At 31.5% G+C, this 24692-nt stretch overlaps 1 protein-coding gene across 3 annotated transcripts in view; it reads left to right on the forward strand.

Annotated features, from left to right (window-relative positions):
* LOC115884280 overlaps positions 1-23723 on the forward strand; it is a 60444-nt gene extending 36721 nt beyond the window's left edge. The window contains exons 1-3 of one of the 3 annotated variants that reach the window (XM_030902811.1): positions 10130-10320; positions 21082-22573; positions 22634-23723. In XM_030902811.1, coding sequence (XP_030758671.1) covers positions 21228-22573; positions 22634-22700 — 1413 coding nt within the window. In that variant the 5' untranslated portion in view covers positions 10130-10320; positions 21082-21227 and the 3' untranslated portion in view covers positions 22701-23723. Of the gene's footprint in view, positions 1-10129; positions 10321-21081 lie in introns of those variants that run through there. The other 2 variants (XM_030902809.1, XM_030902810.1) reach the window with 2 other exon arrangements.
* The last annotated feature ends 969 nt before the right edge of the window (positions 23724-24692 follow it).

The following is a 24692-nucleotide window of genomic DNA, read 5'->3' on the forward strand; positions in this document are numbered from 1 at the left end:
GCTATTTAAACTTAACCTAACTTTGAATTTAAAACTTTGAAATTGTTTTGTTTACTAGGTATTTTAAAACTAAAGGGCTAAAGTGCTTATTTCCAGTGCTTTATTGTTCAACGTCTGCTAGTGGGTTTAGGGCAACAAGCAACAAATTCTCTTAGAAGGGCTAAGTCGTCATCTGCTGTAAACCTAAGCCTCTTTATAGGTTCTTTAATATATTGGAAGAGGAATCCATATTTAAAACTAATCCCAGCTACTTAAATATCAAATTACCCAATAAAACTAAAGTAATAATTCAAAACAATTCAAACATAACCTAAAATAAAAGATCTCGCCGGCGCGGCCGGCCCCGGTTGTCAAATACCCGCACATGACCATTTAAGCAATTTTTAAACGTTATTTAGAAATAGCGCTTGGTGTAATTGATCCGCAAATTACGTCAGGCGGTAACGTTATTAGAGGGTGTTGCGTTAAAAATTGACTCGCGCATATCGTAACCATGATAAGGTACGCGTAAATACTGCATGACGCTATTCGGTTTTCCGATAGCTCTCTAATAACTGTGCCGGTCAGGCGCTGTGCACAATTTTAGAGGCCATAAATGGGCGTGCTATGTGCGCAAACTAGTAACCTAACTAGTACCCGATTCCGCAAATTGGAACCACGAAAAACAATAAAGAAGAAACAAAGAGTTTATAATAAATAAGTGATTATAGTAACATATTTTTTAAACTATTTATGTTGAATGATCTAAAAAAAGTAATAACAGAATCTTTTATACGTTCTTTAATAAATATCTTGACCACATTTTATGATATTTTAGCTAAATAATATTTATTTCAATACTATATCTATTTGGTAACAATAAATCATCAGTTTTATGTTCTTTATAGCCATACAAACTGTGATAACCTTACTATAATGAACAAAACGTGCGATCCTAGATATTATATTCAAGTTAACAAAGCATTTGTATTAGTTTTTAGTCAGTACAATGTCAAATTTTGCATTTATTTTCTTTTAAATTCAATTATATTTCAAATAGATATACGACAAACGTCATAGTTTCGCTGTTTATAATAGACACTTTATATCAGTGCTGAAAAGTAGATACCTTTTTGTAGAGCTGTTGTTGAAAAAGATGCAAAAATAACTTTCGCTAACAAGGAATTGCGAAGGCGGATGTGCAAGTGAAAACCGTTTCAGTGTCAGGGAGACTGGCCAAGAAATTTCGTTTCATTGTGTAACCAAAGCAGATCCTTTTGTTTTCAATGCATATTTGTTTCTCCTGTACATCGATAAAAATTAAGAAAAAATACCTCTATGTTTATTTGATTCTATGAAGTAAAATATAAATCAAAATTTTCTAAAAATTTTCTTCAAATCACAACCTTAAGCCCTGCATACACCTAACGTTTTACCTGTCAGTTTTGCGTGTCAGGTCAAACGGAAGGTCCTTTTGAAAACTGACGACAGTTTTCTAGACAAATGGGCCGTTTTTCCTCTACATACAAGAAATTACTTAATCTTTATTTTTACGCTGTACGTTTTGACTGAACAGGTAAAACGTTATGTGTAGACGCAGCTTTAAGATCTAAGATTGCAACGTACCATCATTTAGGTACCTTCTAACGGTGAAAATACTTTTAAAGAGCAACAAATTATAATCGAAAGCATAAAATGACGAAATCACGTGAGCTTCTTCTCAAATTAAAGACAGAAAAAAAAACAGTCCTACCGTTACGAGGTACGCAAAGTGCGTGACCACAAAAACATTAACTGTACCAAAAATTAGTAGAAGCGGTACCATAAAAGGGTATGTAGTACCACCATCTTTCCGTAACGCACAGTTCTTTTTTATATAACTAATAGCGGAATTAGTGTGTAAAGCAACCATCAATCCGTAAAATAGTGTCAACGATTTGTTGTAATCGGTTTTAACAATGACTGAGTTTTGTTGCGATAAAACGTAGATAGATATGACGTAGACTTTTATTGATTATTGTTTATATTTTGCAGTGGACACTGTCCTTTCATTAAGCACATTACAAAATTATAAATAAATATAATAGATTGTTATGATTTATCGCATTTTGTTGATATAGTTTGATCTGAAATACTTGACAGATATAGAACAAACAATACTAACTGAAAATGTCTAACTATACCACTATGGTAGATTCACTTATTGAAAAGATCCTTTTTTCTTGTTGGTGGTGTTGCAATTGACAACCACTGTTATGTATATAGTACGTCTGTCCGTTCTGTGGCTACGGGGTATCCGTGAGAGAGGAAACGATATTCTCTCGATGGTTTTCGTAAAAAATTAGACAACGCGTCCATGGGCGCCGGAAGAATGAAATTTAGGGGGGGCAAGGTAAAAATTAATAAAAAATTGACATTTTTGGTAATTATTGGGAAAACTGGAAATCGTCCGATTTTCACCGAAATTGGTATACACCCTATTTTGAAGTCGTAGATTACGAATCTGAACTTTTTTCTTGGCGGTCTCTTACCGTTTTTCAGAAAAACGGAAAATAATTTCAATATCGAATTTTTCTTAATTTCTCATATTTTTAAGGTTTTCTAGCACATATTTTGTTAGGTATTCAATAATCAATAATGTTTTTGCTATTTTCTGTTACTTTTTTAACCAATTATATGCATAATAGAGAAAAATTTGCTAAAATAAATTTGTAAACAATCTGAAAATGTTAGGTTATAGCTTTGTTCGGGTTCTTGTTATTACTGATTCTGAACCGTCCAAGAACTCTGCAGCGCATGCGCAAATGAAATAATGTCTTCGTATTTCTTTCTGCGCATACGCATCACAGTTCTAGGACGGTTCAGAATCGGTAATAAGAGAAACCCGAAGTAAGTTTATGTGTTTCTGGCATTTAAAGCAACGTTGTCAATGCTAAACCTAAATTTAGCGTGTTTTTTTCGCTCATTCTGGAGTTACGAAAGGCGGTCGCCAGAAGAACGGCTCCTTCCCATAACTGCTATTTTACGAACGAGATCTGACTATTTATACCCACGAAGTTGCACGAAAGAGTTTTGATTGCATTGGTTACAACTTCCATGCAGAGGGTGTTGATCTTTTGTTGTTATATTATTAGATTAACTAAAAAAAGATTAACCCCCTCCGCAAAGAAGTTAAAACCAATGCAATCAAAACTCTTCCGCGTAATTTTGTGGATATAAGTGTATATTTAATTATTGTCGATCTCATAATAGGTAATTTATTTAAAATCCCTAATCACCCGAAAAAATAGAAGATATGGCAAAGTTGTAAATTTTCAAATTTCTAGATTAGGTCTAGAATATATTTGTCTCTCTTATTACATAGGAGAGAGAAAGGATATATCAAAGGTCAAACTTCCATCTGGTCTCAATTTTCTTTGCTATTTTGTTAAGAAAAGTGTTTTTCAGTAAAATATTGGACACTTTTCTATCCCCAATCAAGTGTGGCTTTTAGATAAACTATAATATAATGAAAATATAGTGAAATTATTACTTTATAGGGCCGAAATAAAGAAAAATTCAATGTTGAAAAAATTTTCCGTTTTTCTGAAAAACGGTAAGAGACCGCCAAGAAAAAAATAGATTCGTAATCTACGACCTCAAAATAGTGTGTATACCAATTTTGGTGGAAATCGGACGATTTCCAGTTTTTCCAATAATTACCACATTTTTTATTATTTGACAGGTAACACCTAACAATTTCATAATAATGATTATTTTTTTTACAGATGGATGTAAGAAGATATCTTTTATTTTTATTGTTTCGGTGATCCAGGGGGGGCAAATGCCCCCTCTTGCCCCCCCTGTCCGGCGCCCATGGACGCGTCCCATCAATAAAAATTCGACAAATTTGCAATAGCCAATAAAATGAGTGGGCTGAGCGATTTGCGGTGACGTACTCGTCAAGTCGACGTATAAAATATATTGCTGTTTATTTAAATGTTTTTTGTCCGCATTCCTTTCATAGACACAGATCGAGCAAACGAACTGTACGTTAGGGCTCTTTCTACCACTACTTAGGCTACTAGGACTCTTTTTTCGACAATATAATATGTTATTTAGAAATTTCACTTATACAGGGTGGTCCGAACTGTATTCCGGAAACTTCGGCAGCACATCCTGCGTATAAAAATGTACGTATAAATGTATGTCCTGAAATGCTTAGTTTCGGAGATACAGGGTGTAGAAGTTTAATTTTTATTTCGATTTTTTCCAAATAATTCATGAAGTAACGTCAATATTTGGATGAAAATTGGTGTCTGTGAGTTTTGTGACATGAGAAATTTGATTTTGATATCAATATGACTCCTACTTGTAGAGGACGCCACCTACATGTGTTTTAACTGTTTTGAAGAGTAATAACTTTTCGTCCGTACCTGTATAAAACTATGGAGGGAAAAAATATACATTTCCATGACTTTTTACGTAAAAAATGTCTCTTGGTAAAACTCGCTACGAGCAACCGTTCTCAAGATATTGAGAATGAAAATAGTCACTACATGTCATTATTGACAAAAAATAAACACGTTGAGTAGATATAGTTAATTGACTGAAATAATAAATTTGGGAAATTTTTATTTTTTTAAATTAATCATAAACTTTCCTGCGAAAAAATGATGATAAAACAGTTTTTGTTGAACTTTTGGCACAAAAATATTTCAAATTTATGATTTCAGTCTAACAACTATTTACTCGGCGTGTTTAATTTATGTCAATGATGATAGGTATTGATAATTTCGATTCCAAGAGACATTTTTTCCGTAAAAAAACTTCGTAAATATATATTATTTTACTCAGTAGTTTTATACAGGTACCGACGAAAAGTTATTACTCATCAAACCAGTTAAAAAATATGTAGGTGGCGCCCTCTATAAATAGGAGTCATATTGACATCAAAACCAAATTTTTCATATCAAAAAACTACCAGGCACCAATTTCATCTAAATATTGACGTTACTTCATAAATTATTTGGAAAATATTGAAAGAAAAATGAAACATTTACACCCTGTATTTCCGAAACTAAGCATTTTAAGACATTCGGACCACCCTGTATATGGCGTCTCGGGAAATCTCTCTATTTCGAAAACCTTCTTTATTTTCTTTCTCCGAGAGCTCTTTTCCTATTTTAGGGATCCGTACGAAGCCTATACAGACCTGAGGACTTTCGAGTAAGCGACATCTGTGGCATATTTTTATTCGTTTTTATTGGCAGTAAAATGCGTCGGTGCCCTCTGCAGACCGGGAGGCACCGAATTTAACGGCCTAAGCTCCTCAAAGTAGTTCGAAACCGCAAAAAGACATAAAAACATAAAAAGGAGTCACGTATACGGGCGGCTTCGGGCTTGGAAAAGCTTTGGGAAACTCACGAGATTTATGAGGCGTAGTTCCGGAAAAATAAGAAAATGGAAACCTTTGAAACTCATTTTGGCAACTGTAACAACATCACAGGCGTCACGTGATTTGTTTAGGTTTAGGAGAGATTTAAATAAATGAGATATGCATTTTACTTAACAATATAGAAGCTTGAAAATCTTGTGTATAGATTATTGTTCAGTTATTATTGTTTGTTCTGTAGCTTTCAAGAATTTCAGATCGTACTATATCAATTAAATAAGATTGAATTTTTGATTGAAGATTGATTGAAAGTCCCAAAAATCAAAAGGCGTTTCTATAGTAATATAATTTAGATTTCATATTCTTTGATAGATGGTTATTAATGTTTTGATTAAAGGTCATATTTTTTGCTGTTGTAAAAGTATCACATTTTCCGATAACTATTATCACCCTTTCCGTAGCATTGAATCAAATAAATTTTGTGCTTCTTCAACTTTTAAAAACAGCAAAAAATATGACGGTAATTAAAATTCTATCAATAACAATCTAACAAAGAATGAAAACAAAATTACATTAACATATAAACGCGTTTTGATTTTTAGGAAAAATTCAACAATATTTTCATGTTTTTTTTTAATTTTCTCTAAAAGGTATGGAAATTTGGAAAAGTATAAGCGGGATTAATCATTTTAGATCAAGCAAACGTTTTTATGAAGAATGCATTTTTCGCAAATGTCAATAATAAAAAAGTTTTTGCTCTTCTAAAGACAAGGCCAAAATTATCATCGATTTTCATTCACCAGCCGCCTTTGACGCCGTTTTTTCGATCAAATGGTAAAAATACCCAGTGTAAAAACCACTAATAAGTCTTAACAACCTTTACACATTTTTATACATGCCATTTAAGACATTTCTCACAGTTTTTGTTAAATCTGGATAAACCAAAATATGACACGTTTTTTTTCTGTTTTACAATAGACAGACAGTAAAGTTATCTCCTTCAAAACTACTTCCTTCATATTTTTCTTTGTACTTGTCACGAAAAATCTAAAAACGAAAGTATAAAAGAATCTTTACCTTTCTTTTTTAGCTCTGTATTCTTGTAAAAAATCATCAGCACCCACCTGATTATTTTTTCAATCGTACCGACATATAAAAACATCGTAAAATATGGCCAAAAGGTACGGTTGTAGTAAAAAGTTGTGCAGGTAAAGGTAAAAAAAGAGTTGGGTTTCATTCAGACAAAATCACGTAAAAAAATGGTATGAAAGGGTTTGAGACTAGTACCCTAAATGCAATCATAACTTTATTGTGTTTTTAACACTTTGGTAGTACTAGTACACCGGCATTTATAGTATTTTTAAAGCGGTAATAAAAAGAAGAAGCGGTATTTACAAGCAGTTTATTGTAGTGGTAAGAGATATTTTTCAAAAAAAAAAAACGAAAGTGTTAGATTATTGCTCAATGAAATAAGAATACATAGAGGAGATATAAAATATTTGTTGATATTGCATCACTCTTTTGTTTACACCTTCCAATGTTGCAATATTTTTAATTTTCCTGCGGAAATAAGCTGTTTTCATTTTCTAAGGAAATTTAATAGACTTTAGAATAGCTGAAATCAGTTATAGATAACTGATTTCCAGCTACCTATTCTAAAGTCTATTAAATTTCCTCAGAAAATGAATACAGTTTATTTAAATTTATATTAAAAATAAATATATTTTTGCCTTTTAGAAGCGTTTACAAACTCAGGAAAATAAAAAATTTCCTGCGGAAATGCTTGATTTCATTTTTTATTTTTGTAAGCATAATACTATAAAATTATCTTTTTATCACTTTTGAACCAAAAAAAAATTATTTAAAAGTGTCTAAAATGCTAACCAATCTAATAATAAATCTAATAATATTTTTACAAAATCATTTGCAAAATTACCCTCCACAAAGAAAAGCTAACCAAAGCAACCCAAATGCTAACCAATCTAATATTTTTGCAAAATCACAGTTAATTATTAAAATATAGAAGAAAACTGCATGATCTAATGATTTTTTTGTTTTGAATCAGCCCTATTTACCTAAAGCTTTAATAAAAAAACAAGAATAAGTGCAACATTCCGCGGTACTTATAGTTTACACGAACCTATATTATCTATTCTACAAAATTGTTATTCATCCGAAAGATGTTTTATCTAGGGGATTCAATCCCGGACAATTTTATGTTGTCGGGATCCCGGGATTCTTAACCCCGAATCTCGGGATCCCGGGATTCAATCCCGGGATTTCAGTAATAATGTTACCAATGTTACTTTCAAAGAACATTTTATTAAAATTAACGTTAATAGTAAAAAAAATAGTTAAAACAAAAACAAAGTCTTTGGAACAGAAAAATACACTATGAAAATATGAACCCTTCCTGGACACAAACGGTACATTGTGAGACAGGAAATTGTAGAGAGAAACAAGCCCTATAACATAGGATACAACATTTTAATGAACAGTGCTTTCCATAAAATCAATAAAATGAAAAATATACGAAATAATATACATGTTATGATTTCTTTCGAAAATCGACATCTATGAAAATATGAACCCTTCCTGGACACAAACGGTACATTGTTAGACAGAAAATTGTAGAGAGAAACAAGCCCTATAACATAGGATACAACATTTTAATGAACAGTGCTTTCCATAAAATCAATAAAATGAAAAATATACGAAATAAAATAAATGTACCGATTTCGTTCGAAAATCGACATCTATGAAAATATGAACCCTTCCTGGACACAAACGGTACATTGTGAGACAGAAAATTGTAGAGAGAAACAAGCCCTATAACATAGGATACAACATTTTAATGAACAGTGCTTTCCATAAAATCAATAAAATGAAAAATATACGAAATAAAATAAATGTACCGATTTCGTTCGAAAATCGACATCTATGAAAATACGAACCCTTCCTGGACACAAACGGTACATTGTGAGACAGGAAATTGTAGAGAGAAACAAGCCCTATAACATTTTAATGAACAGTGCTTTCCATAAAATCAATAAAATGAAAAATATACGAATTATGATTTCTTTTGAAAATCGACATCTATGAAACTATGAACCCTTCCTGGACACAAACGGTACATTGTGAGACAGGAAATTGTAGAGAGAAACAAGCCCTATAACATAGGATACAACATTTTAATGAACAGTGCTTTCCATAAAATCAATAAAATGAAAAATATACGAAATAATATACATGTTATGATTTCTTTCGAAAATCGACATCTATGAAAATATGAACCCTTCCTGGACACAAACGGTACATTGTTAGACAGAAAATTGTAGAGAGAAACAAGCCCTATAACATAGGATACAACATTTTAATGAACAGTGCTTTCCATAAAATCAATAAAATGAAAAATATACGAAATAAAATAAATGTACCGATTTCGTTCGAAAATCGACATCTATGAAAATATGAACCCTTCCTGGACACAAACGGTACATTGTGAGACAGAAAATTGTAGAGAGAAACAAGCCCTATAACATAGGATACAACATTTTAATGAACAGTGCTTTCCATAAAATCAATAAAATGAAAAATATACGAAATAAAATAAATGTACCGATTTCGTTCGAAAATCGACATCTATGAAAATATGAACCCTTCCTGGACACAAACGGTACATTGTGAGACAGGAAATTGTAGAGAGAAACAAGCCCTATAACATAGGATACAACATTTTAATGAACAGTGCTTTCCATAAAATCAATAAAATGAAAAATATACGAAATAATATACATGTTATGATTTCTTTCGAAAATCGACATCTATGAAAATATGAACCCTTCCTGGACACAAACGGTACATTGTGAGACAGAAAATTGTAGAGAGAAACAAGCCCTATAACATAGGATACAACATTTTAATGAACAGTGCTTTCCATAAAATCAATAAAATGAAAAATATACGAAATAAAATAAATGTACCGATTTCGTTCGAAAATCGACATCTATGAAAATATGAACCCTTCCTGGACACAAACGGTACATTGTGAGACAGGAAATTGTAGAGAGAAACAAGCCCTATAACATTTTAATGAACAGTGCTTTCCATAAAATCAATAAAATGAAAAATATACGAATTATGATTTCTTTCGAAAATCGACATCTATGAAACTATGAACCCTTCCTGGACACAAACGGTACATTGTGAGTTTTACCCCACCCAGCACTCCTATTCGCTCCCGGGTCCCGTAAGCTTCTAAACTGAAAAATGTATGAAAAACAAAGTGCACAAAATGACATTGACACATTTCCGCAGGAATTTTTTTGTATTTCTTTGCTCGTAAAGGCTCGTATAAAACAAATATAAGTTCATTTTTCATATAACTGATTTCGACTAATCTAAAGTCAAAGCATTTTTTAATTTAAAATAAAAATAAAAAAATTCTGCAGACACTTTTTTGTGTTTTTATGTTTAGAAAAATGTCTACAACACACGCCGAAGACTAGTTTTGATGTAACAGATTTCGGCTATACTAAAATCTGAAAAATGAAAATGAGGCATTTCCGCAGGAAAATTTTTGTATATTTGTACTCCAAACGCCTTCTAGAACGCATATATAAAGTTCGTTTTTTTATATAACAGATTTCAGCTAAACGAGAGATGAGCCCTATCTCCACGAAATGTTGGGACATCCTGTATAGTGACCATTAAAAATCCGAGTACGACCCTGTTAAGTAGGCACGATCGGCTTTCCAGGGTCCGAATATTGATCTCGCTGCCTTTTCTCAGTCTTATCGCTGATACGGACCAGTACTACAGTAAAGTTCGCCACAGTACTACCAATCGAGTTCCACTAAAATTCGAAATATTTCGGGTGTTTTTGTTTTGGTGTGCTCGAAACTATTTTAAAAATCAGCTGTTTTGTTTATATTTTGGATTTTGATTCAGATTTTTATCGTACAAAGGTAACAACTATTTCTATTTTAATTTATAAATCTTATTTTTATTTGTTAGAATTTTATTTATTTATTGAAATTAATATATTATTTTTCTTTTACTTTCGTTTATTTTTAAGAAATAATATATTCTTATTACTTGAAATTAGCTAAAATAACTTACTCAATGAAGGCTTTATTTTGTATCAAGATATTAAAAAAACTATTAAAATTTTTCACTCTTTTGTGTTTTATCGCAAAAAACAATACTAAATACGATTGATAAAAAACAACGTCAGAGTGGGAATAACTCGAAATTCATCGATCGTCATTTCCAAGCCAACCTGACGCCTTTTTTTAAATTAAAAAAGGTACAAAATAAGTAGAATATTTCAAAATCTTCTATTATTACTAAATGATGAATTATTTGTGAATATTTCCTTAAATTCAAAATAATGGTTTATACATACAATACAGGGTGGCGCACCTCATTCGCCTCGGTTGATTATACGAAAACGGAAAGATGTAGAAACAAAATATTTTATGGGTACATGTGGGAAGGCAATGTGCATAATTTAAAATTGTTTTGAAATGTACAGGGTGTGTCAGAACTAAGATTCATACCAAAGTTATATTTTTTCTTATGGAACACCCGGTATTTTATTTAATTTTTGGATTCTTGGACATAAAATAAGGCATTTATTATAAGGGTTTAATATGTTTAAAAGCTTTGGTTTATGAGATATTTAAAGATATTCAAATATGCATGCTATAATAAAAAAAGTTTGTCAACACCCTGTACATTACTTTTCAGAGTGAATTCTAGTGCTGACTTTGAAGCCAGGGAAATAAACTTTACTAAAAAAATGTATTGCGTCCTTAAATATATACAGGGGTATCAAAAATTGCTAGTCTATTTTAAATATTTATTTTACATAAAAACTTCGTTATTTCAAATACAACACCCTGTATTTTTTTAAACAAATCGAAGCAGATTTAAATGTTCTTCTAAACTATATTAGGGTTTCCTATACCTATCTAGCTCAGATTTTGAATAAAAAGTGATTTTTCAATAAAATGGCAATCAAGATGGCTGGTGTAATATTGATTGAAAAATCGCTTTTTATTCAAAATCTGAACTAAATAGTTATAGGAAACCCTAATATATTTTGAAAGAGCATTTAAATATACTTCGACTTATTTAAAAAATACAGAGTATTGCATTTGAAATAACGAAGTTTTTATGTAAAATAAATACCGTATGATCGAGAAAAAACGGCGTCAAAGGCGGCTGGGGAATGACTATCGATGCTATTGATGCTATTCGATGTTTGACGAGGTCGAACTCTGCTCAAAGTTAATTAACTTTATTTTGATTTTTTTAGTTAATTAAAATTCTTCTTCTTTTCACTTTAAAGATCTTCAAAAAAATTAAATTTTAATTAAAATGAATACTAAATGTAGAAAATCTAGAAGACAATAGTAAGTTTCCGGATACAGAAATCTATATCCAAAAAATATTTTTTTCTGATAATTTGAACTATACCAGTTTTAATTAATAAAAAATCAATATTAGGTAAATCCAGTAAATCGTAATTAATACTAAATGCGTCTTTAAAAGTAAAGAAGAGAAAAATCAAAAAGGCTCTAGCTCTAACGTAACAATCGCCCGTCCCAGTTCCAGGCATTTCGATAACTCTTAGAGTTAACAAAAATCAGATTATTCTACTGTTAAAATGTATGGATTATCCTTTTGTAATTGTCTAATACAGACTAGACCCTTCAGATTTAGTAAAACTGTAGCTGTAAACCAGTTATGTGTATTCATTACTATACATGGAAGAAGTATCGTGTTTATCAACAAGGTTAATTGTAGGCCTTTAAATTTTGCTTAATATGGTAATATTTTGTAATATTCAACTCATAATTGTTGATACTTCTGATGGATGATGTTCAATTTTATACATGTATAAAATATAAACACACTAACTTGAAGTACTAGAAACGGTAAGGTGGGATATTTTTACGAATCTGTATTATTACTTTTTTACTTATAGAATATCTACAATTGTGTATAACCTCTAAGAAACAAATTAAATGAACAAAACTATGCCCAAGAAATAGTCTATAGTATAGAGGATTTAAGGAAAACCTTAAAATGTTTGTACAATTTGTTTTTGAATTTCTTCTAGGTTTCTGCATCTTCGGTCAGTGAAAGTAGAAATATCATCAGCAGTTTTTTCAGTCCATAAGATTCAACATTTTAAAATACAGGGATACTTAATCATTAATTAATCTTAATTATTCTTTTTTGAGATATAGGCACTATAGGCAACAAAATATTAGCCTTATATTCCCGGAAGCTCTGGCCAATAAATTAAATGATAAATAATTGTAAATTGTTTATACATATATAAATCACTTGTTTTAAAATAAAAAATTGGCATTTTAAATTTTTTATTGTATTTATTTATTAAATGATAAAATTAAAATATTTATATACTACATGATCTAACACTGTAAGTCTTAGTTTCTTTGGTTTGGTTTACTGTTTGCCGAGTACTATGGGTATAGTTCATTAAATTAATAGATTCTTTTCTTATGATTGACATATGCATATTAATTGTTTTCTTAAGTTATGTTACAATGAAACTCACTTTATAAACATTATAATATAGGTATTTATTTTCTTTCGAATGGTATTACAAAATATTTTTTACTGTGAACCCTACTAATTAATATACTATGCCTGGTTCAAGAGTCTAAATCTGTACTTATTACATTATCATTTAATTTAATAACAAACCTAAAATATTTGTCTGCGACTTACTAAAAAAAAACATTACTTATTCATTACATCTTCCCGTTTTCGTATAATCAACCGAGGCGTATGAGGTGCGCCACCCTGTATATTCATGCATTTTAAAAATTATATTAGTTTAAAAAATCAGCTGTTTTGAGTTGAATTCTATAAAATCCAACACAAAATTTACCTATTTAAAAAACTGAGAATAAAAAGTCAATTTGAAAAATAAATTCGATGTTGCATTGGGAATTATTTATAGAAAAGTTTATTATTTTTTGCGTATTTGTATTCAAACGATGTATTAATATTGTGATTCTATATTAGTTCTTGTCTAAATATTAACCAAAAAATCACATGAAGTGATAGACTTGTTGATTTTATGATTTATTTCGACTCTTCACGTAGTACACGTAGACATGAAATGGCGATGTTGTGAATCCCTTCTACAGATTTAAAAAAAACTGTATAATGTGACGTCAATACTTTTCAACAATAATTGAAATAATTTTTAACGGCTGGGAAGTAATGAAAAATTTAATAATAGTACCAGATATAGGAAAAACTAGACTTTGAAAGAAAACTTCTGACTTTTCTGTAGAACTTGACGAGTCACCACTGATAATATTTACCCTCGAACAACAATAACAATAAATTACGACTTATTTATACATTAATTTCAGTTGTTTATTCGATACGAACTGAGAGAATGAAAAAGTTCTTAAGCACTCGCGGTTGGTACAGATAAAAGATCACACAGAATCAGGAAAGACCTATCGAGGATCGCAGGGTCACACTGCTTTTTAACTTCAATATCAACGATATTATAGCTCTTTATTATTATTTTTTATTTAATTTATGAAAATCTATAGCATGAGCGTAGCCAAGGTGTAGCGACGTGGGGTAGTTGCCCCACCCTATATTTTTTTGTATAGTTCAAATGAATATTCAGTTGAACAGAAATTGTTTGATCATAAATCATATAGATTCTACATTATTATTCTTAGATTTATTTTTTTCTAGTTGTTTTGATACGATCAGAAATTCTTGTTTATTAAATGTTAAAGTTACCTGTTGGAAAAAATCAAGGTTTGAACTTTAAAAACCATTAGCAGCACAGATAAAACCGCGTGTACCAAACAGGGTCATAGAACCTCACACATTTTGTAATTATCAAGCCAGCAAATAGATTTTGTTTCTGGGTATACCAAAGGATCCTGCAATTGGTCTAAATGATCTTTTAATCGATCTTAAGAGTAAATTATGTGCAGAGACGTATCTGCCCATTGAAATACAGTGATTTTGTTAAATAACTTTTATAACTCTTATAATAAGAAAAATAATTTTACTAAATTATACCTAATAGGAAAGTTTTTAGTATTAGTTTTAACAAAATATAGATAATATACTAGCGTGTACCCGCGACTTCGTTCGCGTCGAATTAATCATTTGCAATGGTGATGATAAAGCAAAGCAAGAATTTCCATTAACATACAAACTGGAAAAATCCGTTTGCCAAAAATAAACTTTTTACGTCAAGCAGTTTAAGCAGAATCGTGGTTAATAAATTACCCAACTTTTTGGAACACCCTGTATGATTTTTTGAAAAATTTCAAAATATGTAAGAAAACAAAATAAATGATGAGTGTCCAAGCGTTTTCCCGAAAGACTAACCGTTTTTTAAATAACAAATATTGTAATATTTGAGGGGCGTTTTCACCCTTTTGTAAATTGAGATTCGAAAAACCCCTCCTTATCGAACCTCTACACCCCACAGTCAATCCGTTTGCCAAAAATCAGCTTTAAATGTCAAGCAGTTTAAGCAGAATCGTGATTACTCAATGGTCATATTTCATGAAACACCCTGTATAAATTTTTAAAAAATCTTAAAATATGTAAAACAACAAAATGAAATATACGTGTTTAAGGGGTTTTCCGAAAAATCACCGGTTTTTAAAAAAATATATTCTAATATTTGAGGGGTAGTTTCACCCCCTTAGAATTCGAGTTTCGACAAATCCCTTCTTATCGAACCTCTACACCCTAAAGTCAATCTGTTTTCCAAAAATCAGCTTTTTACGTCAAGTGCTTTAAGCAGGATCGTGATTAATCAATGACCAGCTTTTTCGAAATACCCTGTATACATTTTTAAAAAATCTTAAAATATGTAAAAAACAAAATAAAATATACTTGTTTAAGGGTTTTTTCGGAAACTTGACCGTTTTTTAAATAAAATTATTGTAATATTTGACGGGTGGTTTCACCCCCTTGAAACTGGAATTTCGAAAAATCCCTTCTTATCGAACCTCTACACACTAGAATCAACCTGTATGCCAAAATTGAGCTTCTTACGTTGAGTGGTTTGAGCAGGATCGTAATTAATCAGTATGTCAGTCACTTAAGGATTTTATATATTAGTATAGATTAAAACGTAGAATACGATATAGGTACGCATTTGCCAATAAATTACTACCCATCAATCACGAAATTTGTTTATTTTCTTACCACTTTTTAACACTTTCGACATGTGCTCTTAGAACATCATTAAACAAAACCCAATCATAACAAACAGCATTTAAAGGCCAACCTTCGGCTTGAATAACCTATATTTTAAATCTCAGGTCCGTAATTTAAAAAAGTATCAAAAGAATAGTCTTTTTAGTAGTAAAATTCATTAATGTTTTAACACAGAAGGTTAGAATTAATTATTGTTGTGTTAAATGTATCTTTTCTTATCAATAACACATGGTTATAGTTTTTTTTGTTTGCTTTGATTTTGGTCAAGCTTAATCACGTGACTAAAAGTTTATTTGCTATGAATTATACAGGGTGAGTTTCCTACGATGTTCTCTATGGGTATCTCGGAAACTACTAGAGATAGAGAGTCGGTTAAATGGGGAAAGAATTGCAGTTTTGTGGGGTCATAAATATGCAACTTTCACATTTTTGAAAAAGTTCATGGCTTACTAGATTTTTCGAAAAAAACAAATTTCGGCTATTTTAAAAATTGTCCCTAATTCCATTGTAAGGTATTTTAGACAAAAAGTTTTCAGATAAAAATTGTAGATAATCACATCCTTAATGAGACTGTGTACTTCGTTTTTTTCTAAAGCCTGTCATTTTTGACATATGACACAAACATAGGTTTTTTTAAATGGAAACCATAGTTGGCCATGACTTCATAAAAAGCACCATTTTTTAAGCTTTTTAGTGATATAAGCTATAATATCTTTTCTTCGAAAAATTACTGAGTTATAGCAAATTCTTATCATTTTTAAATAATTTCACTTAGTTAGCCATGAAAACAAGTTTAATCGTCTTTGCTCTCATAAATGTGAAGCTGTCACATTCAAACTTTGTAAATTAAAATAAACAAAAATTGTTAATATGAATTTTTCAAATGAAGAAAAGCGTGTAGGATTATTGGTTCAACTTTTCTTGACCATACATTTTCGAGGATACGTTGACCGGTGAATGTTACGTTTTTTAGAGAACGGTTTTTAAGACATGTTAGAAAAGTTAAATTTAGTTGTAGCCAATTTTTATCTTTCTTGACTAATTTCACTTAGATTGCATGGTATTCTTATTCTGTTATGATTTATAACTAATAAAAAGTTAGAATATATTACTAAACGGTTCTTTACAATTTACATTACACAAACTAAAACTTAATCTAAATTAAAAATATATAATCTAAATTAAAAATAATATCACTACATACACTTTAAGTTATTTTAGAAAATGTTCAAAAAATCCGCCATCGTTTTGAGTTGCATCTTTTTAAAACTGAATTACTACCTATTCTCATAGAAGGACCGGTCGACTTAATTAAACTTTTCTTGTACCGCCACTTCTAGTGCCTCTCTTAATTCATAAGTTTTTTTGTAAACCTTATTGTTAACTATACCGCATAAGAAATTCTAAAATGGATAGGTCAGGTGATCGGGGAGACCCATGCAATTAGTCCACCTCTTCCTATCCCTGCGTTTGTATAATTATGATATAAATAATTTTTAACATTTCTCTCGTTATGGGGGGTGGGGGGTGGTGTGTCATAATGAAAACATGTTGGAACCACTCTATTGATGCGCGAGTATCTACACGCTTTTCTTCATTTGAAAAATTCATATTAACAATTTTTGTTTATTTTAATTTACAAAGTTTGGATGTGACAGCTTCACATTTCTGAGAGCAACGGCGATTGAACTTGTTTCCATGGCTAACTAAGTGAATTTGTTTAAAAATGATAAGAATTTGCTATAACTCAGTAATTTTTCGAAGAAAAGATATTATAGCTTATATCACTAAAAAGCTTAAAAAACTTCGCTTTTTATGAAGTCATGGCCAACTATGGTTTCCATTTAAAAAAAACTATATTTGTGTCATATGTCAAAAATGACAGGCTTTAGAAAAAAACGAAGAACACAGTCTCATTAAGGATGTGATTATCTACAACTTTTATCTGAAAACTTTTTGTCTAAAATAGCTTATAATGGAATTACAGACAATTTTTAAAAAAGCCGAAATTTATTTTTTTCGAAATATCTAGTAAGCCATGAACTTTTTCAAAAATCTGAAAGGCGCATATTTATGACCCCACAAAACTGCAATTCTTTCCCCATTTAACCGACTCTCTATCTCCAGTAGTTTCCGAGATACCCATAGAGAACATCGTAGGAAACTCACCCTGTATATTATTCGTCTGAGAGAATATTAGAAACCCTCTAGCTTTACTTGTTTCTCTGAGAAATTATTTTAAACAGTTCCAAATTAAAATACTTTTAATCAGTATATCGTACCATTATTTCGTAATAATGCAGTAATAACTTACACTATTTCAACCATATTAGGCTATGGATACAACCTTGCAATTATAAAAAAAAGTTTGTTCATGTTTTATCTCAGTTTTTCTAATCCCATTGTTTGCAATCGACGTTCGCCATATACGTTAATTATTACAAATTGGCTTATTTTTCAATAAAACTTCAAATTTCCGTCATTCCCTGTAAATGAGTTTATTGGTAATTAGTCTTTCTTAAAATTACCGACCTTCGAATTCATTTCTTTATTTTCTTTGTACCATTTGTATCATTCCTGAAAGAAGGAAATAAGAGAACAACGAAACACGGATACAAAGAAGAAAAATAAAGAAAAACCATCAAAATATTTCTGCAAAATTTCTAGGAATTGCTAAATGTAGAAAAAATAAATTATTGTTAATAATCAATACCTACTTTGAACTCTAAATTAGGGTATAATGTAATTAATCTTTATAACACCTATTAAAATTTAATTTTTTCTGTAATATTCTTTATAAAATAAATTCCTAGTGATATTTCTTTTAATGACAGTCTCATAAAACGACTTTTAGACACAGCATGGGTCAAAAATGACACTTTTACTAATGTTTCTAGAAAGAATAATTTTATTTATTATGCCTATATCTATAATTTTGAAAACTTTAATGATCCATTACAAAAACATCACTTGGTTATCTTTCGGCCAAAATATACGTTAATAATACTCATTACTAAATTGTTTGCATGAGATTGTTTATAAAACAAGTCACACATCAATCAAGAGTGCTGTAAATGATAGTGTATGTTTATGAAAACATTAACTTTGATTTATAAAAATCTTTGCTTTGTATTTAAATTTTCTTTAAATATCACTATAATTTTTAACTAATCACTAAAAAATAAAAATCTGCCCAGTTTTAGGTAAAAATTCACTTTATTAAGAATCTAGGGAGACCAATTTCTGTTACTGTTGTTTTGAATACAAATTTAAGCAACGAAGTCATTGAAAAATATTGCCTTTGAATTATTTAGTACATTTTATTACTTGTACCATAGATAAAAATTAATCATACTATCATAGATAACATAGTATGTGTTATCTATGATACTATGAAATTTATGTGTTTCTCTTTTTAATATTAATAATATATTTAAACAATCTTCAATCCTAAAGGAAGTATAGTGTTTGAAAGAATGTTGAATGTGTTAAAGAGTAATGTCTTTCAAATTGCTATGGACAAGACTGTGATTCATACAAAGCTCGGAGACAGGCTGTCTGTAAATTAGACATACATCAAGCGCAAATGAAAACAAATAGAATATAAATTGCTATAAAGCACACGATTGTTGATATAACAAGATGTTATTTTATTTATAATATAGAGACTACGTTCCAGTATCGTTGTTGTATATTTTGTCTCATTTTGGATGCAAAAGTCAGGGTTATCAGGCTTATTAGCAGTAATAATACCTCAAGCTACCTCTCTGTGAAACCAAAAATGCCACAAACAGATTTGTCGTGGCACTGTTAACTTCCATGATTTTTAAAATGTTTTCAAAATTCAATTTTATGCAATTTTTGTATACCTCAGTTGTTTGACATTTTTCAGTACTTTTAAATAGGACACCCTGTATATTTGTCGAGAAATTAATTTGTCATTTTAAAAGCTTTCCAAAATTGTATAACAGTGTGTCAAATACAAAAGTCTAAAATTTTACAGGTTATTTTGGACAGCATCGATATTTTGATATCGATACTTTCTAGTACCGATATTTTAATATATCGATACTTTTCTACATCTCTACTGGAAACGTAAAAGTCTGTCTTCTTGTAAAATCATAATGTACAGAATGTCCCAGTTAAAATGAGGGTTATCTTGCTTATTAGTAAAGATAGAACCTTGCATTTTTCACGAACATTAGCTTTTTTTTGTTATATAAAAGATGCCGGAAACAAAATTTTCATGGCCTACTTAGTTTCCAAAGTAAGAGGTTACCACTTTCAGGCACCTGTTGTATTTTTAATCCTTGCAGAGATGGTAGTAAGATTTTTTTCTTAATATTTCTGTTTTTGAGATATCAGTCACTGTTTATATATAGGTATCTTAGGTATCTTAAATAGAACACCCTGTATATTTGCGTGTAAGAACTTAATTTGTCCATTTATATGCTTTTCAGAAACACATATACATATGTTTATTACAAAACTTGCATCGACAGGCACTATCGACACGTTCCTGATATGTTGTATCGATATATCGATATCGATATTTTTAAATATCGATTTTCAAATATCGATATTTTTCTACATCTCTACTAGAAAATGTAAAAATATGTTTTCTTCTAAGATCACTGAAGTACGCAGAATTCTATCCCAGTTCTAAGTATACTCTTCTAAATTAATTGAACCAAAACAAGGCGCACTTTACGTTCGGAAGCAATAAAGAAAAAATAACAAATCAATCACGATATCGGGCTATAAGGAAGAAGAATTTTCGATAGTGATTTATTGAACTTAGAGAGATGTTAGTGAGATACCGTGACGCTTGTGTTTCTTTATTAGCATTTTAAAAGCCGAGTACTAACATTTGGCGTTGTTGCGGAGACAGGCTGTCTCAACAATTTCTCCGAAAACAATCTGGAAAAAGCAGAACCGGACTCCAGAGCTCCCGTTTCTCTCGTTAAGCTAATGAGTTATTATGGCTTTCTGGACGTGAAACAGATTTTCTATTTAACCGCTTGGCCGTCTAACAAAAAACATCTGTTCAGCGGTTATTCTTTCATTCATATTAAGAGAAAAGTGTTTTTTAACACGGATTTAGAAAGTGTGATAGTAGAAACATCTGGAGAATTTAGCTTTTTTTATTTATACAACATGTATTTTTTATACATTACTTTGCAGCTTTTTTTGCAGACTCACCCTGTATATTCTAAAACACTGTGTTCTACAAATAAGTATTAAAAATAATGCCAATTTAAATTGAAAAAAAAAACTACTTTATTAAAAAAAATCGTTTTAGACAAAATGACCCAGATTATATGCTCTCTGTCAGCACTCCATCAAAATCTAAAACGCGTAAGATAACAAACATAATAGACCGGCTGGCCACCGGCCAACCTAACCAAAACAAAAACTTCTCACGTCCGCTTAACATTTCCCAGTCGTAACTCAATTTTTCCTTTTTCCAGATCCGCCGCGACGCGCAAGTTCGCCGAGAAAATTCCACGCGGTCCAGATGTTCCAAAGGACCAGCAGCGTCGATCCTGAGAGCCACCGGTCCAGTCCGCGATCGCATCCATGCAGTGTAACATCATAAAACCACGTACCAGTAACGATGCTCACCGTACGACTGACGTACGCCTTACTCTTGATCAGCTTATGCGTCCAGGCACTTCCTTTACCCGCTACACCCCTGAATGAAAGGCACCAAGAGATTTCCTGGCAAGCGTGGCTCCTGGTTGATGACCAGAACCAACACAAACAAAGTAATGCTGATGGAACGCCTTCAAGACACCGGATAACAACCAAAAGTGTATTTGTTGCACCTACGTTTTCAGCATTTTCTCCAGAAAATCTACCTCCTTGTCCTGATGGGTACAAGTCAGACCCAATGGGAAGATGTATCAAAATCATAATGCTGGACGAAGCAAGTCATCTGGAGTTTTTAGTCAGCAAACTCAACGACAAGTTTGGAGATTTAGAATATGATGACGAAGAAGATGAAGAGGAACCGTTCAATGTCAATATACCTCTAGGAGGTGATTATACCAACGATCCTCCTCAAGAAGAAACAGAGTTTGCTATAATCGTAACTCCTACTGTGAAGGAAGTTGATAAAAAAAGCAACGTGGATAAACGGGACGATGGTGACCACTATGAAAAAGAGTTGAAGAAGTTATCTCAAACTACCACAGAGGCACTTTATGACACTACTACACTAAGAGGAGAGGATATTGACGAGGACGGTATTGTTTTGACCACTCCAACTCAAATACCGGAAGAAACAACAACAGTTACTGTTAAAAACGATGTTACTGAATTAACCGAAGAAAATCAAGAAACAACGACGTTATTTACTACCACGGCGCTTTCTTCTGAAACCACAACAAGCACAGAACCGGTTTCAACAACTACAGAACAAGAAATAACAACCCTCGTCACTGAATTACCTAAATCATCAACAACCACTCCAAAAATCACAACCTACCACCCAAAAGCCACGACGTATCACCCTTATTTCGATATGAATCGTGTCGGTAGCTCCAAAACGCGAAACATCATCAAGTTTCCTGATGAAGAACTGATTGGTTCTGCTCGTTCGTATCCTCAGAGTAATTACGTGAGGTTCCCTGATGCTGACACGAAGTACCAGCAAGAAAGTGAAAGCCACCATACGAGGGATGTCGGAGATAACTTCGGGAACTACTTCAATGAGATTGTAACTCCTGATACTTCCCAGAAGATTCATAGGATGGTTCCACCGTTAAAAGGAGGCTTTGTTCCTAGCAAGACGTACCCATTCACGTTTCCTCGTGATTCAAACCATCGACAGTACGAGTACCAATGGGATTCAACGACGGAAGTCCAGCACAACAAACGCAGTAGAGAAAAACATGGTGGTTTATTCTTGTTACCACCAAAATGGTCGGAGAAATCAAACCCCTCGCCGCTTGTTCTAAGGTTTTCTAGAAAACACTTCCATCTCAAACCGGAAAAACTAAAATCCAACATCTTTTACAGGTCTCTACCCAAAGAGGACCTTTCTGTACTTTTCGGTTACAGTAACGAACAAGGTGTTAATAGGTAATATGTCTTTTTATTGTGAATTATTTCAGCATCGTGCAGTAGGTAGAGATAGATCTTTTTGTGTACATAGTGTTTCTATTTATTTAGACTTATTAGTGAGTGTTTTTTTCTGTTGTATGTAATTATCGTTGGTTCTTGCTCAGTGTGTACTAAACCAAAATCAAACATATTTTAAGAACATGACAAAAAAATAATAACTGTGCAGGAACCAGAATCACTTGGCTATACAGATCGGTCACACAGTCAGCTTGTAAATATATTATAGTAGTGCATGATTTGGAATGGTAAACGTCACGTGATCGCTCTGTATATACTCTAGGGTACGTTATATTCTTCGTGTATATATATATAATAAGTGTAGAACATAGCTTTGTATATGATTTCCTTTTTTTATTTATATAGTGTAGAGACAGGTTTAACCACGCAGTACAATGCATACAAATCACTAGTATTTTTACGATCTTTTTTTATTTTTTGCACGTATCATTTTTTCCTTGTTCTGTTCACCTTGCAATGGTTATAATAACACACAGTAAATATTTTTATTACACGCCCTGTAGACAAATTTTGGTAGAGTAGCATGGAGGTCTAAAAAATAATCAAAACAATAATAATTAAAATTTTTGTTAGGCTGGGATATATATTTGATGTAATTATTATAAAGGCTTTGATATTTTTCGTTTTAAGAAAAATACTAAAAGCCTGTTCAAATCGAGTTTAATTTAATTTTGAATTCAAGTGAGCTGTTATTATTTTATTGTTATTTGGAATCCTTGAACTGGACATGTTAACACGAAACTTTTGAAATAATTATACCTATAAATTACAATGAAAAAGTCAAGTAATATTGTTAATTTTAGTATTACCAATTTATTTATTTATTTATTTCCACTGTAATAACGATGTAGTAGTATGTTTTCATATTATGAACTGTGTCAAAAATAATCTAAAAACTACTTTTGTAACTTTATCTTAAACATTTTTTTTCTTGTAATTTGTCAAGTATTATACGAACATTTCATGAAGCATGCAAGTTGTTTTATTTTATCAACAACCCTCTATAAGAAATAATAAATGTTCTATTTTCTATTAAAGAAATCACTTAATTTGTAAAATATATACAGGGTGAGTCATAAATCAGTGTAGATCACAATAAAAAAGAACTTTACGGGCAACAAGTTGACAAACAATTAGAGAAGAAAAATACAATACAACATAATACAACTACCAAAGATAACATGGAATAAACATGGTCAAAATTCAAAGACATATTCCGCGAAGTAAGCGAACAGATAATAGAAAAGGAAGACCGAAAATTGAGAAAGCCCTGGATGACAAAGGAAATAATAGAAGCAATGGACGAAAGGCGCAAAGTTAAGAATAAATGTGAAGACCAGTACAAAAGGTTAAACAAGGAGATCCAGAGACAGATTACAAGTGCAAAAGAGAACTGGCTCAAAACCAAATGCGCTGAAGTAGAACAACTGCAGGTACAACACAAAGATAGAGAACTACACACAAAAATCAAAGAATTCACCGACCTTTGGAAACCCAAGCATCTGTCAGCAATCGCAAACGAAAATAACGTGATAGAACTGGACCCCAGTAAACAACAGGTTATATGGGAGAACTATTTGAAAGAATTGTTCGGAGATGCGAGAAGAAAACAGGAATATCCAAAAATAGAGAAAGGAGACCATCTACCCATATGGAAAGATGAAGTCATCAAAGCAATCAGAGAAACGAAAAGCAATAAGGCACCGGGCGAAGATCAAATAACAGCAGAGCACTTCAAACACATAAGCGATAATGCCATCAAAATTCGGACCCAATTTTTTTTTAAGTATATGAAACTGGAACAATCCCCGAAGACTGGGTAACATCTACCTTCATAGCCTTACCCAAAAAGAATAAAGCGAAGAAATGCGAAGACCACAGAACAATATGTCTGATGAGCCACGCAGCGAAAATCTTTATGCGAATAATATTCAAT

Source organism: Sitophilus oryzae, unplaced genomic scaffold (genome assembly GCF_002938485.1).
Source record: "Sitophilus oryzae breed Bouriz unplaced genomic scaffold, Soryzae_2.0 scaffold_227_pilon_pilon, whole genome shotgun sequence".
NCBI lineage: Eukaryota > Metazoa > Arthropoda > Insecta > Coleoptera > Curculionidae > Sitophilus > Sitophilus oryzae.